This window comes from Doryrhamphus excisus, chromosome 2, assembly GCF_030265055.1.
Source record: "Doryrhamphus excisus isolate RoL2022-K1 chromosome 2, RoL_Dexc_1.0, whole genome shotgun sequence".
In the NCBI taxonomy this organism is placed as follows: Eukaryota; Metazoa; Chordata; class Actinopteri; order Syngnathiformes; family Syngnathidae; genus Doryrhamphus; species Doryrhamphus excisus.
The window spans coordinates 30637831-30654031 of NC_080467.1; the positions used below are offsets into that span (position 1 = coordinate 30637831).

A 16201-nucleotide genomic window follows, 5' to 3' on the forward strand; every position below is an offset into this window, starting at 1 on the left:
GTACTAGCTAGCTAGCTAGCTGCACGTGGGTGCTGTCAAAATGGCGTTTCGGCTTGTTTTGTCTGCTACGCCATGTTCCTTAAAGGGTTCTATCTTCACATTTACTCAACGCTGTTACCGCTTGAGGTGTGGGGAACACGGCGCATACTGTTTGTGTGTCATCTACTGAGAAAGCGCCGACCGAAACTGAACTTGCGCAAGGCAGACGACATTACTACGGCATGAAGGTGCGGCCAAAAAGGTGTGACTCAGCGATAAATGGAGCGTTTAGCATCTGATGAATGACTAGCGTGAATACAACAAAAGTACTAGTTAACTCTTGACCGGTGCTAAGGTGGTGTGTATGAATGTCGGTGACCAATCTAGTTATATTTTTGCGTTTTGATAAGGCCGTGACCTACGACAGTTTAGGGAAGCACCGCCACGGATTAGGCGTATTCACGGTTTTCGCTAGCCACAACCATTATGGCGGCAACGGCGTACCTGCCTAACTTCCGGAAGTAGCCTGACGTCACGGCGGAGGTGTGTTGCGTGTATGGGAATGGCTCAGGAATTCAGCAGCAAAAAAATCCTGTTCGACTTGATTGGGACGATCACGCTCACCAATATCGACGCTAATGCAACCACCCAGCCCAAAGTTTCACTTGACTCCGGACCGAGAGCACACACACCGGACGAAGAAGAAAGGCTTCACGTTTGGCTTTTTGGAGGCTCGCCGCCATGTCTTTTTCCAACATCCTACCCGACGAGGCAGCTTTTGCCGACTTCAGGAGCCAGTGTTTGTCCACCGACAACTGGCACAGCAAGTACAACAACCACGGCATGCAGGTGTGGGTTCAAATCCCTGGGGACAAAGGAAACCACGTTGGACCCAAAGTTCACAAACTCAAGGTGAGGATACTTGCAGTATTTGTGTACACAGTATTTATACTTTTGCAGAAATATTAACATTTGGACACGTTCGACGTTTTTTAATAACAACATAGAAAATTCAAAATACCAAATTATTTGGTGTTGTAGTTGCACAAAAAGCTACATAAAGTCCAAATATGAGGAGCAAAAAGAAATAATAAGTAAGGTGAAATATGAACATTGTGTTTGTCTGATCATCTTTCACCACGTGGACACGCTGCCTTCATATTTGCTATCTTCCACTGCATTTTTCCCACATACAACATTGTATGAAGTCATATTTAAAACTATATAATAAATACTGCACATACACACTATATACAGTATACTTAACATGTACAAAATACTGCACATGCGCAGTATATACAGCATACTTAACATGTAGTAAATACTGCACATGCGCAGTATATACAGTATATTTAAATGTAGTAAATACTCCACATACACAGTATATACAGTATACTTAACATGGAGTAAATACTGCACATGTGCAGTATATACAGTATACCTAAACGTGATGAGTCATGCAAATAGAAAGCAAAGAAAAGAGGGTGGGGCCTGGATCGGCTCGGCGGTGGCCCGCGTTGACCCGCGTTGACCGGCGAACTTTGTGACTTTACTTCCTTTTTCCAGTGCAAGATCGCAATCAAGGACGTTTCGGCCGCCGTCATGTACGACGTGCTGCACGACGGCCAGTACCGAAAGAAATGGGACCCCAACGTGCTGGAGAGTTTCGACATCGCCCGCGTCTCCGCCTGCGCCGACATCGGCTACTACGCATGTGAGCCGTTTAGTGTTGCCACGCGGGGCCCCCGTCCCTTGGTGTTTGTTGTCATAACAAGCCCCCGCCTTGACGCCGGGCCTGACAGATGCGCTGTCCTCCTCTGCAGGGTGTTGTCCCAAGCCCATCAAGAACCGAGACTTGGTGACGCTGCGCTCGTGGCGGGTGACGGACGACGAGTACGTCATCATCAACTTCTCAGTCAAACATCCGGTACGTCTACGTCCGCCTGGAGGAAACTCTTAGCCTTATTTCAATTCTGACCAAGCGTCAATCACATGCCGTCGCAGAAACACCCTCCGCGCCGGGACCTGGTTCGAGCCATCTCCATCCTCACCGGGTACTACATCAAACCCACGGGGCCCAACAGCTGCACGTTCATCTACCTTTCACACGCCGACCCCAAAGGTAAGGAGGACTTTCACGCTCCCGTCCAACTGGACACTGGACGCTCTGACCTCAGACTTCCTGCTTCCATCCTCAGGTTCCCTCCCAAAGTGGTTAGTGAACAAGGCTTCACAGGTTCTGGCACCGCGGGTAAGTCGCCACGCTCGGTCTGACGCCGCATATTTCTTTGACGTATCTCCCCCTGTGTTGGAAATGCTAGCAGGCCAACACGGATTCCAGATTATAATCACCGTTTTTGGTAGGAATGATGATGATTCCGGTCTGGAATTGATGGAAAGGGGGGACGAAGCTAGCACATGTTGTTAGCCGCCTGTTTGGGCCGACCCCGTGCTGGCCTCAAACACACAACCTTGGCAATGGGAGTCCAGAGCACTGACCCTTGGGCCAAATGCCCTCTTCTGCGTGTCCGAGTACAGCGCCACACGGAGGCGGGCCTTATGTATTACATCCTTTTCACTCGTACATCTTCCCGTCCGGATGGGGATGGATGTTGGCAAATCATCCTGGGTGTCGCTGCCCACGGGGGCCGCTTCTTCCAAACAGTACTTCTACAAGTACATGACTACATTTGACTTCATTGTCACACAAATGCGGAATATTTGCTTCATTTCCTGGGAATTCATTGAGGAATTGATCCATTTCCATGTTTCCATGTGAAATATAAGTTCTTCCTGAGACAAGTGCTTATTAGTTAGCTCACAGGAGAAAGTTTCATGTGTGTGGAAGGACAATGGTAACCATGGAAACGCCTTTGAAGGGCCCATCCTGCCGGAGCTTTGCTGACAAAGGAAAGGTTCAAGTCCCGGCTGGCAGAACCCGTTCCCCCAGTTTATGAAAGAAAAGCTTGTTAGTGATTTGTGTAGCGGGGAGTGGTCACAGCGCGCTTAGAAACCAGGAAGCAGGAAGTAAGTCCAAAGTTAGTGATTTTCATAAACTGCCAACATCCGTGAGAACGCTCCAATCCTCCCTCGTTTGCCTAATCCCTTACTGTAATCCCTCCATCGTTTATGGAAGACCCACCCTGGTCAAGCAATTTCTCTAAAGGAGGATGGAATATTTTGGTAGTAAGAGCATAGAAAACCTGGTAACCACCATCTAAATGCACTTTTTAACATGATTAGAGCCCTCATGACATGAACTAACACCCCTATAGTCACCTTTACACTCCTATCACCCAATACAGTAGACATAATAAGAGAAAGACATGTTTTGTTCCAGATGTGTGGACAGGAAGTGACATCGGGGCTTCAGAGTTGAGTTTTAGCCACAGCAGTAGCCATGTTGTTGTTAGCATTATTAGACACACTATAATCCAGATAACTTTTTTAACACCTGGAGCAAAGAAGGAGTGGAAGAAATGAGCATGTGACCAAGTGTACCCGTTCATCCTCACCAAATATCATCACATGACTACTACCAGGAGAACCAGAGTATAGAGGGGGAGGAGCCGCCTGCTGTGGCCCAGCAAGGTGCACTGTATTCGGGCACACGGTCTGAGCAGCTGCTGTGAGGCCACGGAGGTCTCTGGCAAATCTTTGGAGCTAGCATGTACGGTTTTTTTTTATTTCTCGCCTCATTATGAAGCATGTGGCAGAAGTCCCGACCTAATTGACTTTTTACCCAACATAATTTAGCATATAAAAAAATGATATATATTTCAACTTTATGCTTTTGAGAAATGTATGAGGACTTTTTCTCCGTGATGACAACTTCCAAAATGCGCACTTGGTTCTTATTTCCTCCCCACGCTGAAACAAGCGTCCAAATGCTGCTATCTCAGCGTTCCGTCTGTGTGCGTGTAGGTCCTGAAGAGCGTCCACAAGGCGGGCCAGGAGTACCCGGCGTGGAAGCGGCAGAACTCCCCCGCCCAGAAGCCCTGGCTGTACCCGGAGCAGAACACCCTGCCCTTGATGGACCCGGCCGAGCTGTCCATCCAGAGAGGCGACTCCCTGGAGAACGTGGACGAGAGTTCCAAGACGGAGGAGTGCTAGATTGCCAAAAGGGGATGGATGTTGTACGCCGGAACGCAGAGCTCAGGAATATTCTTGCCAAGTTCTTCCACGTTTACAGTTTTATGAAGGATGGAAACCTTGCCATGCAACGCAGGCCGAGCTGAAACAAGCTGAAGTGTTTGCTTTGGGGGGGGAGGGGGGGGAGTATTTTATCTGGAGTCACGTACATCTTGGGGGGTTGAAGGAGGAGGGCGTTGTTGCAGCACTACATTTAGGGTCAGTACTTTTTTACTGCAAATATAGGCTAGCACATCAGTGCTAAAGCTGATGTATTTATTGTGGTGCTGTGCAATCATGTACATAGTTTTATACTGCGTCTTTATAATATATTTATTTCACACTCACATGAAGTTTATGATTGAGAAAAGAGTCTGGCATGAAGCCTGGTGGTAGACAGATATTTCTGATGATGATGAATATGATGAAGTGGCTTTTTTTGGACAAAAATAAACCTGGCAAGGGTAAGGTTTATTTTTTGCATTCATTGCTTGGCTTCTGCCAACGTTTAACAGGCAGTACTGGGTAGTAACAGTTAGTAACAGATAGTTTCTGATCCGATACCGAGTAAAAGTCAGAATGGTATCAGTGATACCAAGACGATACTTTGTGAAAATTCACCTAATGCATTGGGGACATTTTAAAAAGTGGAGTATTTAATATCATAGCACAAACAATATAAGACATTTAATGAATTTATTCATGAAATGATCAAATAAAGAATTGAAGAAATGTATTTCTGTGAAACCCTACTGTATTGAGGTAGCAGGGTGATTTACAATATAACAAACAGGACAGTATCGTAATAAATACCTGAAAATGGCATTTATTTCTTTAGTTTTTCTTGAGTTTCTCCCTATAATAATACGCGAAACGTCATCGTCGACATTGCCACATTGGAAAGAAAGAAATGCGAGTTGATTCCTCCCGTCCACTCATTCACAAACGCAGTGAGTGTTCTGCACCCAAAACAATCTACGTTGATATTTACCGGCGCGCAAATGATGACCTCATCAAATGGCGTCGTGAAGCGGTAAACAAGCGCGGGTGGCTGCCAATGGCTGCTGTCATATTGGAATTGTTTCCTAGCGTTGCCTTCAGTACTTCCAATTCCATCTCCCACCCAGGGGGAATCATTCATTACGCGGTATTTGTGCAGCCAAGTAACGAGGGAAAAACACACTTAAGGACTCTGAGAAAAAACGAAATAGGACAGAGACCACCCGGGACGAGAGCCATCATTGGGATCTTCATGGATGGAAAGTATCGCACCGGATAAGCAGCCCTCTTTGACCGTGGGAGACGCCGGGATTGTCTGAACTTGTGGAGATCCAGAAGCCACACTTTGCCAGGCCCAATCGCAAGTACTTCTCACATGTTTACTACTTACACTTATACTTGTACAGTGTTGTTTACAGCCACGACCAGGGGGGCTGATGATGGATCCATTAGATCCTTTCAAGGGTAAGCCGGGTTAGCATGACTGCTTAATGGCAAGCTAGTTTGATAAAGACTAGCTTTACATGCACATACTCTACTATACATGTCCTGCTACAATGTTTTACAACTTCAAAGTAGTCAAATGTCCCATATTTGTAGAGGGCATTGTTAAAATAATATCGGGGGGGGGGCAATGTCAGACACTTCCAGAAGATTTGATGTGAAAGGATTGACTTGGCTTTGCAAGGCAGCCTTTGTCTTTCTGATGGCCGTGAATTAGCGTGAGTCACCGCCTTTTGGGGTGGGTGGGGGTGGGGGTGGGGGTGACGTCTTCTGACTCAGTGCTTCTTTCTTCTTCTCTGGCGCCACCTAGTGGACAGTCCTCTCCTTCTGCCTCTGGTAGTCTGAAAAAGCGATGAAGAGATGTATGTAAAACATCAGTGTTAATATTGTGCAGTTTTCCTCATAATAATAAATTAATGATAAAAATAAGTAGAATGTAGAAATTCATATTGGTAATATTTCCCAAAATAACAGGAGTTTGACAAAACTTGAAATATATATATATATTCTTTTGGAAAGGCAGAGATATGTGTTGCTTTATTCTAAATGCAATAAATGCATCCTTGTGTAAAAGACATGCAGCAGTCCAAAACAAAGTCTTTATCCTGGTGATAAGCTAACTGGCATCAAGTCCAGCAAGGTTTGGACACACCCAGAACTAATGGAAGGAACAACCTTGAACTTACTGTAAGGAAAGAAGCGAACTCTCATCAGGATTTCCCGTGCGGTCTTCAGAATCTCTACAGCCTGAAATGAGACACGATGAATGAAGGTTCGACTCTAACCAAAGTATGTCTTCCCATAGAAATTTAATTAATTCCAGACAGCCAATCATGTTAACACAAAATACACTTTCTAGATGATCGTTTTAATTTTGAATGCAGAAAATGGTGCAAAAATAATAAACATTTCACATCACAATGGGATCATTTGCAAGTATCAGATTTTGTTTTGGGTGCATGACCAAAGATGGCGGTGTAAACAAACCGGATGCTAAAAAGCAGGCAAACATTTTTGCAAAGATTTTGGACGTGAAGCAAAAAACACGCTAACCAGAGCACCAGACGCTAACATAGGCGTGGATGAACTTACTCTGGAATGTTCTATGTCTTGGAAATCCACCTCATTTACTGAAAGAACCTGGTCTCCCTCCTGCAGTCCTGCGCGGTGGGCGTCAGAGTCTGGAACCACCTGATGACACACCATGGTGAATAGAACACACGTGTGTGTACATCACCCCCCGGTGGATGGGCGGCAGACCTTGGATATGAAGATGCCCAACTGCGAGGCCTTTCCGCCGCGGATGTTGAAGCCCAGCTGAGCTCCTGGAGGTTTCTTCAAGACGATGGTGCGGGGAAGGAACTGGGTGAGCTCGTTGTTGTAGTCTGGGTGATGAATCCGCTAAAAATCATGCATAAGAATCACAACACAAATACTCATAGATGAATACTAAGCCAAGTATAGTGTTACACTGGCCCCAAAGTACTCAGTTTGCAGTTTTTATTTGCAGTTTTTATCTGAAAAGTGATGGAAGAAATCCAATGTTCATGTCTTGCCTCTTGAGGGGGGATCCATGCTGGGGGGTTCTCATAAGAGGGCAGGAAGACCACCGGAAGCTGGTAGTCATCATAGGGAATCTTCTGATCCATAGTTTCTACAGGAACCAATCACATGAATAACATCCACACATTTAGTTAGCTGTGAGCACCTTGTACAATGCTAATAATGCTAATAATAAGCCAAGACCGGCGTTGGGAAAATGTATATCACATTGTCAGTGATATCTAATGACAACTCGACACAAAAGGGAGCTATTACATGTTTATAAGTGGAACATAAACATATAAGCGTGCTAACGTAATACGTAAACAAGACGCTAGCTTCTTAGCTAGCTATTGCTAAAGTTAGCTCGCTGGGGAGCAACAAACATTCCTTGCTGCGTTTATAACACCGAAAAGCTCATGACTGTTCTTTAGTTTAATGCTCTGCTATACGCATGTACATATAAAGTGTACATTATCTGCTGAAAAGCTAAGGAATATGAATATAAAATGTATTTTTAGTCTCACCGAGTAATGATCAGAAGCAATGACTTCTTCGGTGATGCTAATTTTCCTAACCAGCAGAGGCGCCGCCTGCCGGATTGGAGGAGCACTTGCATCGTTTCACTGTACAGACTGCTGTGTAAAACTTCACAAAATCACTTGAATATACATTCAAGACTCCAAAAGGTATGAAAAGTCTGTTTATATACAATATAAGCAGTGTATAAACTGGCTAGATCAGACGTACAGCAACTACAGAGGTCCTTAAAATACACCTTTTCTCCTCCATAGAACAATGTGTGGGAACCCACCCTGAAGACCACCCTGAAGATGTTTAGCTTCTGCACAGGCGTTGTCAAACCTCCCATCTTGGGTTCCACCCTTCCATCCTGCACCCATTCACCGCAGAGACTTGGCAACCAGTTGATGGGGGCATGCAGAACGGGATGGGACACACGTGAAGAGTTGCATCTTCATGTCACGTCCCGGGGAACTTATGGTGAGTACGCTTTGGATGGCAAACAATGGACGTGTTTTTCCACTCTTTATCAAGCTAATTACTTTGAATATCATTTTATTACCTTGAACGTTCATTTATTTGCATTGGAAGAGTGAGAAGAGACGCAACCATTGGTGGAGGTGGAGGCTACCTGGTGTAGGTTACCTTTGGGTACGTTGACTTGGTTAAAGACGGAAAGTAAAGTATGTTTTTGTTTCTTTGAACGTACGAAGGAGCAAATCCATCCAACAATCCAGAGAAACATGAACGTTTGGCAACAATGGAGATCCAGGTGACGCAAACAAGCACCGTCAGATGTTGCTGCGTGGATTATTGTTGTTGTGTCAGTCAAACAGCACACACCCAATCCGCCCTTGTTGTTTTCCCTCATCAAATACCCCGGCCCTTTTGTTCTGAACTCTCCCGTCGCCCCCCCGCTGTGATCCCAGCGTCCGCCACCGTCTCTTTGTGCTGCTGCCGCTAACGTGTGACATCACTCTCCCAGCTCCCATGGAGTTCCCATTGTGAGCCGAGCCAGCGTCCCCGGCTCTCGGCTCTGTTGCATGTTGTTGTTGAATACCTCACCCAAACTCTCCCCCCGCTGGCTTCTTCTCTATAGGCTGAGGCCGTGAATGGGGGCTGGGTCCTCCCCTCTCGGTAGCCATTGACCGTGCTCCCTGCCTCCCTCGCCATCCTTCAGCGTCACGTTGAGTCTGCACTTGTTGCACAGTCAACCAAGAGAAGAAGAGATGTCAGCCTTCACCGCTTGTTGCAGAGCTTGCAGCCGAGGCTTGTACAGCTGCCGCTGGAAACGCTCCAGGAAAGGCGAGGAAAGTCAAGTAAAGATGATTTTTATCCTTCCTTTTTGTCTCGTTGTCTTGCACAAGTGTAGTACAATGACAGGACGTCTACATCGCTGCTTCAAGCTAAAACTAAGGAGCAAATGTGTATTTCTACTGCAAAATCCCAATCCCTTTAATCACAGATTAGCATTCCAAGATGTCAAACCGAGTTGTTCGGTGTCACCTTCTTATTCCAAAAGAAATCCATGTCCAATCATGTGAAATACATCTTTGAAGATGATAGTACAGATATGTATGTATGGCCGTGCAAGATACTTGTTGCTACCTGTCGTTTAATTATACCCTGCAAACTTTTCCAGTCAGTACACAGCTTGGGAAGCGGCACAATAATCCATCCTTGATGGCCGTTCATTGGCTTCATTGCTTCCAGACCCCACCCTCAGCAGCCAATAGGATTCCTTATTTATGCATGGAATAGTTTGCTAACCACAGCCTAGAAAGCCTGTTTACCACCTTCTCAATACACCTTTTAGAGCCTTCTAGACGTGAGATAACACCCCTATATCTACTGTGCACTGCCATTACCCAATATAGTTGACATAGTAAGAATAAATAAGACATGGAAAAAACAGTTTACCACCTTCTAAATCAACTTTTTAACATTATTAGAGCCACGTGGACATAAAGTAACACCCCTATAGTCAACTTTCCACTCCTAATATCCAATATAATATACCTAGTAAGGGAAAATAGGACATATAAGATTTAGAGAACCACCTTTTAAATGTGCTTTTTTTAGCATTAGAGCCACGTGGACATAAAGTAACACCCCTATAGTCACCTATAGGGGTTGATTGAGGCAATGAGAGGAGATACAGTGTGACGCCCGTACGTAGTGAACTTGTCTTCTTCCCCGTTCGAGTGTGCATGCTGGTGGTTCTCTGTGGTCGCCCTCGTCACCCTGCTGGCCGTCTCCTGGATGTACGTTTGTCTGGTCACGTCTAACGACCAAGAGGATGTCAACTGGTAAACACACACACACACACACAAGCCTCCAATCCAGGGGTGTCCAATGTGGGGCCCGGGGGCCTTTGCAGACCACTGTGTTTTTTATTGGCTTGTGGCATACTCTAAAAGTACCATTCAACAAAGAACATGAAAATGAGAAAAAGAGGAAAACGTGATGAGAATAACGTGGTAATCAAATCAAATGAGGAGAAAAAAAAGCCACTTAGGAAGTACTTAGCACGTACGCAGTATGAGATGTTTGCTGTCCAAGTGTTAGCATGTCTCTCCAGGAAGGCCACGTTGCGGTCCCGGCCGGGTCCAGTTTACGCTGATCCGGTCTTTTGTCGTCTGTTGTGCTTGTGTGTTGTTCCGTGAGCAGGAAAGGCTTCGTGAAACTGAAGCGGTGGGTGAACTGGGTCGTCGTGCTGATCACCACGTCTGCGGTGCTGACCAGTTACTGCGTGCTGCTGCTGGTGAGGACGTGAGCGTCGTACTTGGCCGAACACGGTTTCCCACTCAGGCTCCTCCCAGGTCTGGGAAATCAGGAAGCAAACCGGCACGGAGAACAGCTTCTGATTAGCATAATTAGCCGGAGAGACACAAGGCACATGAGAAACGGAAGTGGCCCTGGCCTTGATCCCTGTGGTACTCCACATTTCAATGTGCTCTAGAACATTGTCTTTGATATTTCATATTTTGGAAATCAGTAAGTTTATTTCAGTCATTTCATCATTTTTAAATAATGTTTTAGACTGATATTATTATTATTATTTAGCAAAAAAAACAAAATTGAAAATACATTTTAAATATTTTTTAAAAATTACTTGTACAGACCAACCCACCATAAATTAATTTCCACGAAATAGGATTCAATTGAATATTTTTGTATTTAGAAAACCTGTTTATGACTTTCTAAATACGAGTTTTAACATGATCAGAGTCCCGTAGACTGGAAATAACACCCCTATAGTCACCCTTTACACTCCTATTATTCTTTGTTTACGTCACATCGTACAACTTTTATTCCTGCAGCGACTCGAGGGGGCATCTCCCAAACAAGCTAGAGCGCTAGCATCAGTTAGCCTCAAATGTATTTCTTGTAAACATAAGAATCCATAAACATATCCAATTCACACAGCTCTATTCTCTCTTTTGTAGCTTTTTGCCTTGTTCCACATCGCCCTGAAAGAACCGCTCCACTTACACTGGCTTCACAAGGTAATCTGACCCCCCCCCACCACCACCACCACAAAAAAAAATCCACGTATTTGTTTTTGAAAACACGTAGCAATGTCTTTCCCTCTAGTTCCTCCTTTTCTTGGGTTTGCTTTTCATCTCTGTCGGCGTCATCGGGATAAGTCTTCAGTGGAAACGGGAATGGCCGACCGTTCTTCTCTCGCTCCAGGTTCTCCTGCCAGTCTGAGTTCCACACATGAAGAAGCCGTGGTGTTCTGTGGTGACCTGATTTCCCTTCCGCTTTGTCAGGCCACCGCCCCTTTCCTGCAGCTGGGCGCTGTCTGGGCTTTGGTTCTGCTCAGCCCGTTGGTCTTCCAGGGATGCCAGGCGGCCAAAACCAAACGTGGGTGAAGAAACTGGAAATATCATGGGAATCAAGTTGGAATGGTTTCAAGATGATCACAGAAATTGAAAACAACAGATGTCATTTGACAAGAAGGCAAAATATTGGGACGAATTAGCCTCACTTCAATTTTCACTTCATTGTTGGTAAAATGCAGTAGAAAGGAAATTCCTAGGAAAAATACTTTTAAACCATTTGACAGCCTTAAAAATAATAATGCATGATGGGACACCAGCCGCCACCAGTCCAGGGTGTACCCCTGGGATAGGCTCCAGCATGCCTGCGACCCTCGTTAGGATAAGCGGTATAGAAAATAGATGGATGGATGGATAGATGGACGGATGGAGGGACGGATAGAGGGACACCAGCAGAGGTATTCCTTTGTTTTCACCAGCTGACCATCTTGTCCCCCCCCATCAGGGTCGGGGTTCCTGATGGCGGCGGTCTATGCGGGGGTGTCAGCAGCCATCCTCCTGTGTCCTTTGCTCATCCGGTCACCGTGTCTCATAGACCCCAGCGACCTGCCCCACAAACCCAAGCTCATAGGCCACCGGGGCGCCCCCATGGTGAGCATGCTGCAGCAGGAAGGTGTGGGGTGGGGGGGCTAAGGAGCGCAGGTCCACGCCACGCGTCTTTCGGCATGGTGTGCACATGTAAAGATTTTGGGTAGAAGTACTGACCCTCCCCATCTGCCCTCACAGCTGGCCCCCGAGAACACCATCATGTCCTTCCGAAGGAGCATCGCATGCGGCGTGACGGCCTTCGAGACGGACGTGCAGCTCAGGTAGGAACTTTCACTGAAACAACAAAGTGGATATCTGTGGACATCATGTGACAGCACAGTATAATGTACAGTACAGTATAGTTCTAGCGTACATAACTCTACATGTCTTCTTCTTCTCTGTCTTTGGGCTTTTCCCTCCAGGGGTCCCACGGCAACCCAATCTCCATCCAAGCCTGTCTTTTGTGGCCAGCCAATCCCAGGGCACATATAGACAAACACCCATTCCCACCCACATTCATACCTACGGACAATTTGGAGTGGCCAATGAAGCTAGCATGTTTTTGGAATTTTTCGATGCACGTTTTGCAGGGTGCAAAACTTCTATCAGTCTCACAAAGACAGGGCACTGCGGACATGCTTGCTCTGGATGCTTCAGCGGGGGCAGCACTGATCGGCGGACGGGATTGGCGTTTTAAAGCAAGTATCGCCCATATCGATACTGTGCTTCTTCACTGATATCGGCCGATACCAATTGATGGTCGATCGATCGGAGCACCCCTTGTGCATGCCATGACGTTTTGTCAACTTGATTTTTCTTTGGAAGAAGGCGTCCACCTCATTTGTGTTGAAGCAAATAATGCAGACGTGACCTGGGTCAAAGTGTTGCCATCATACTGGGAATGACTTTCACACAACATTTTAAAGTGCACGCAGATGAATCAAATGCAGCTTCTGCCATCTTTTGGAGCAACCACATCTGTCAATGCCTATTCTGCTGACCCCGTGCTAATTAAAGACCCTAGGGGTTACTTGCTAACTATGGTAGACTCTGCAGCTAATTGAAGGCTTGACAGTAATCTTATTCATTGCCACAAACGTGGAACAGCTGATCACTGGTACAGTATCCGTTAACAAGTGCTCTGACCGGGTTTAAAATAAAGAACTTCTTCTTATCACTTATTTCAACATTTGTTGCGAAAATCCAAAGAAGAAGCAAAGCAGGTTCGAATTACTGCATATAGTTTTCTGTGACTTTAAAGGGGAACCACACTTTTAGTGGAATGTTGACCATCATTCCCAATCCTTATGTGAAACATGAACACATATCTCTTTCCTTTTTCCGTGCATTATAACCCAAACCGTAACACGAGAAAACAAGCTAATATGAGCTGGCAATGCTCTCATTGGGATGCGCCTATTTTGACTACGAAGCCCACTAAAAACAACCCGTTGACAACGTTGCCACGTTAGGGTGAACCCTAATGCACAGAAAAGGGAAAGAAATTCGGGTTCATGTTTCACATCAGGATTGTAAAAACTGAGGAATGCTCAACCCATGGTTCCACCGTGTCTAGTCCTTGCTATGATATGCCCTTATGCACTCTCCAATGTTAGGGCCCCCAGTTCATGGCTTTCTTTAGCTTAGCAAGCTTCTCTCAGCATTTCCACATGCACTCGGGTGGGACAACAACTACTGTAAGAGGAGTCCAAATGAAAAGAAATCTTACGTGAAACCAGTAGACACACACAGAGCACACATGTCGTCAGGGATGATGAACTTGTCGGCGAGTACATTGCAGCAAAAAGCATCGAGACCACTCCTGCCGGTTAAGTGAAAACCTGCTGCAGCACAAATAAAGCCACAAATGCTGAAGGTTATTCCAATACATATCACCCGAGTATGACGCTGACTTACATGATGGCCTCCGTGCCGCTCGGACTTTTTTGTGTGAGATGAAGCAGATCATTTGAGCGCGAGAGTCACGTCTTCATACGCCCCGCCCCCTTTCTTGTATGGCGTTAATGATTGATCTTCGGCCATAATAAGCACAGTAAAGCCTGTGGATTGTTCCTCTGTACATCGTAAAAGTCTATGCAAACACTCATATAAACTGTCATATTCTGATGCTTGTCCAAGCAATAACTTGTCAAACAAATCTAATTGGCCTTCTGTGTGACGTTTGCCTTTGACTAAATAATGCCTAAAGGGAATCAAACGTGCAACACTTTTACAACCGCCTTTAGCCCAAGTAAGGCTCTGTAGCGCCACCTGCTGATATTATTATGTACAATGTTGTATGCGGGTTAGGGTTAGGGTTAGGGTTTTTGCGTCAGCTCAAAATAAGATTTGTGTATTCATGATAGTGGTTTTAAATTCTAAATGTTTGTGAGTAAAAAAAAGCCTATTTGGGAACATTCAGGAAAAAAACCCTTCCTTCATGAAATGTACAAATGACAATACCTGAAACACAGGGCAGTAGTCATAAAACATTTCATCCAAATTGCAAACTCAATGTCATTTCATTCGTCTTTCAAAACATTAAAATACATAGAAATTAATCATTAGATTACAGTAAATATTATTTTATTACAATACTGCAACTATTCATTACAAATCCCACAGTTTTTGAATGTTTGGTCATTGAACGCATCATTCATCATTCTCCGATGCACAAAGGGATGTATGTATGTATTTTGGATGTATTTTCCCCCTTTTTCCATCACCTCATATTACACCAACATGTACATTTATAGTACTCCACATACAATTTGACTCTCCATTTTGTTGCATTTTTCTGGTTTCATTGTTTTTTATTCAATTTGCCATTTGTTCAGCCTTTCTTTGTTTTGATTTCTGCTTGATGTTCCATGCAGACGACTGTCCAGGGCCAGGGGGTCTGTTTTTTCCAACTCTTGTCTCCACCACCCTCCTATGTCCTGGCCTTCAGAGAACCATGTGAGCACCCATCAGAGACTCCTATTGAATATCCCTAAGCTGCAAATGTATGATTACTACATTGCTTAGAACTATTTTCTGCTAATACTTCTACCCAAAGATACCCGACTCCATCCAGGAACTGCCCCATAAGTCCCAGGAAGCTGTTGAAGGGAAGCTGGGCGGCCCTTTGGATTCTGCACCTTGATGTTTCTTGCCAGGATACATGAAGCTGCGGAGAACACGTAGGTAGTGCGATGGTTTCTGAACCTCTGTGTTTGATGGCGGTGTTGCAGCCTGGCCCAGCCATTGAAGTGGAACAGAATTTGAAGGTCTTTCAAATTGAATCTACATGTGGCTTTACTTGCTGTTTACCATGTCCAATGGATGAAAAGCCCTGTGGCCAGAGCATGTGAGGCGTACCAGAACAGAGGCAGTAGTGTTCATGGTGAGGGGGGAGGGAAAAAACAAAAAAAAAAGGATGAGAAAATGTGATATTCTCTCATAGGGAAGACTTCTTTAGCTGACTGGGTGGACCTTTTTCCCAGTCCTCAACAATCCATACAGGTAAGATTTCTCTTTCCCCACCACTCATCTGAACCTTTTAATACATTACGGCAAAGGCTGACATTAAGGTCATGTCCAATAGCTGTGTACATTTAAAAGATCACATAATTCTACAATTCTGTATTTGATACAGTTTACCATTCCAGTTGACAGTAACAGCAACTTTGATGTATTTTCCATTCATAAAAAAGAAATTATAACTGACATTCATGACTTGCCAATTGCATCAAAACGCTTTGGGGTGTAATTATCTAATATGACCGCTAGAGGACGCGCTAGTCTCTCACAGTTCTACTCAGTGCTCAGTACATCTTATTTTCTACATGATATCGATGCAGGGCCTTGTCATACTTTACTGTTGTACTTCACCAAATGGATAATGTACTCATACATAAAATCAGAAGTTCAAGCACAAGCAATATGTTTATGTTTGTAAAAGATCCTCTAGAACAGGAGCGCTCTGCTGTGTCTAAGTACATACTGGAAAAAATACACCAGTCAAAGATTTTCTACATGACAAGAGCAGCTGATGTTTGACAGAAACACTCTCCCCTACTGTTTTGATCTGTCGCAAGAAAAATGTTGCCCACGGGCCTCCTATTGAACAACTTCCACCAGCAACCTCCCTCCCCTCGTCGGATCGTCTA

General features: G+C 45.0%; 3 protein-coding genes across 11 annotated transcripts; 2 read left to right on the forward strand and 1 right to left on the reverse strand.

Moving 5' to 3' along the window:
• The first annotated feature begins 88 nt into the window (after positions 1 to 88).
• On the forward strand, positions 89 to 4935 carry stard14 (START domain containing 14). Its single transcript, XM_058055502.1, has 6 exons — positions 89 to 891; positions 1546 to 1693; positions 1803 to 1906; positions 1984 to 2101; positions 2178 to 2230; positions 3904 to 4935. The coding sequence occupies exons 1-6, from the start codon at positions 721 to 723 to the stop codon at positions 4090 to 4092; spliced, it is 783 nt and encodes a 260-aa protein (XP_057911485.1). The 5' UTR covers positions 89 to 720; the 3' UTR covers positions 4093 to 4935.
• LOC131106458 (PDZ domain-containing protein 11) lies at positions 4757 to 7753 on the reverse strand. Its single transcript, XM_058055547.1, has 7 exons — positions 7683 to 7753; positions 7170 to 7267; positions 6874 to 7014; positions 6706 to 6804; positions 6300 to 6360; positions 5898 to 5954; positions 4757 to 5753 (listed from the first exon to the last, which is right to left on the reverse strand). Exons 2-6 carry the CDS (start codon positions 7260 to 7262, stop codon positions 5920 to 5922), a joined length of 429 nt encoding a protein of 142 aa, XP_057911530.1. The 5' UTR covers positions 7263 to 7267; positions 7683 to 7753; the 3' UTR covers positions 4757 to 5753; positions 5898 to 5919.
• Positions 5105 to 13231, forward strand: LOC131106405 (glycerophosphoinositol inositolphosphodiesterase GDPD2-like). Of its 9 annotated transcripts, none has more exons than XM_058055432.1 (13): positions 5107 to 5474; positions 6772 to 6979; positions 7737 to 7844; positions 7950 to 8157; positions 8391 to 8449; positions 8777 to 8996; positions 9883 to 9986; positions 10348 to 10441; positions 11127 to 11186; positions 11275 to 11373; positions 11454 to 11547; positions 12249 to 12331; positions 12473 to 13231. In XM_058055432.1, the coding sequence occupies exons 6-13, from the start codon at positions 8907 to 8909 to the stop codon at positions 12785 to 12787; spliced, it is 939 nt and encodes a 312-aa protein (XP_057911415.1). In that variant the 5' UTR covers positions 5107 to 5474; positions 6772 to 6979; positions 7737 to 7844; positions 7950 to 8157; positions 8391 to 8449; positions 8777 to 8906; the 3' UTR covers positions 12788 to 13231. The 9 variants fall into 9 exon arrangements, with proteins under 9 accessions (XP_057911464.1, XP_057911471.1, XP_057911445.1 ...); XM_058055473.1 differs by lacking the exon at positions 8391 to 8449 and adding an exon at positions 11968 to 12113 and having other exon boundaries at positions 12473 to 12687; XM_058055410.1 differs by lacking the exon at positions 8391 to 8449.
• Positions 13232 to 16201: the final 2970 nt, after the last annotated feature.

Bases quoted from the DNA above. Each gene is read 5' to 3' on its own strand.
- stard14 (XM_058055502.1), top strand. From the start codon at position 721: ATGTCTTTTTCCAACATCCTACCCGACGAGGCAGCTTTTGCCGACTTC. The intron at 1,694-1,802 runs GTGAGCCGTTTA...CCTCCTCTGCAG, and splicing joins CGACATCGGCTACTACGCAT to GGTGTTGTCCCAAGCCCATC. The intron at 1,907-1,983 runs GTACGTCTACGT...ATGCCGTCGCAG, and splicing joins ACTTCTCAGTCAAACATCCG to AAACACCCTCCGCGCCGGGA.
- LOC131106405 (XM_058055432.1), top strand. From the start codon at position 8,907: ATGTCAGCCTTCACCGCTTGTTGCAGAGCTTGCAGCCGAGGCTTGTAC. The intron at 8,997-9,882 runs GTAAAGATGATT...TCCCCGTTCGAG, and splicing joins GGAAAGGCGAGGAAAGTCAA to TGTGCATGCTGGTGGTTCTC. The intron at 11,374-11,453 runs GTTCTCCTGCCA...CCGCTTTGTCAG, and splicing joins CCGTTCTTCTCTCGCTCCAG to GCCACCGCCCCTTTCCTGCA.
- LOC131106458 (XM_058055547.1), bottom strand. From the start codon at position 7,262: ATGGATCAGAAGATTCCCTATGATGACTACCAGCTTCCGGTGGTCTTC. The intron at 6,361-6,705 runs GTAAGTTCATCC...GTCTCATTTCAG, and splicing joins AAGACATAGAACATTCCAGA to GCTGTAGAGATTCTGAAGAC. The intron at 5,955-6,299 runs GTAAGTTCAAGG...TCGCTTTTTCAG, and splicing joins AGTTCGCTTCTTTCCTTACA to ACTACCAGAGGCAGAAGGAG.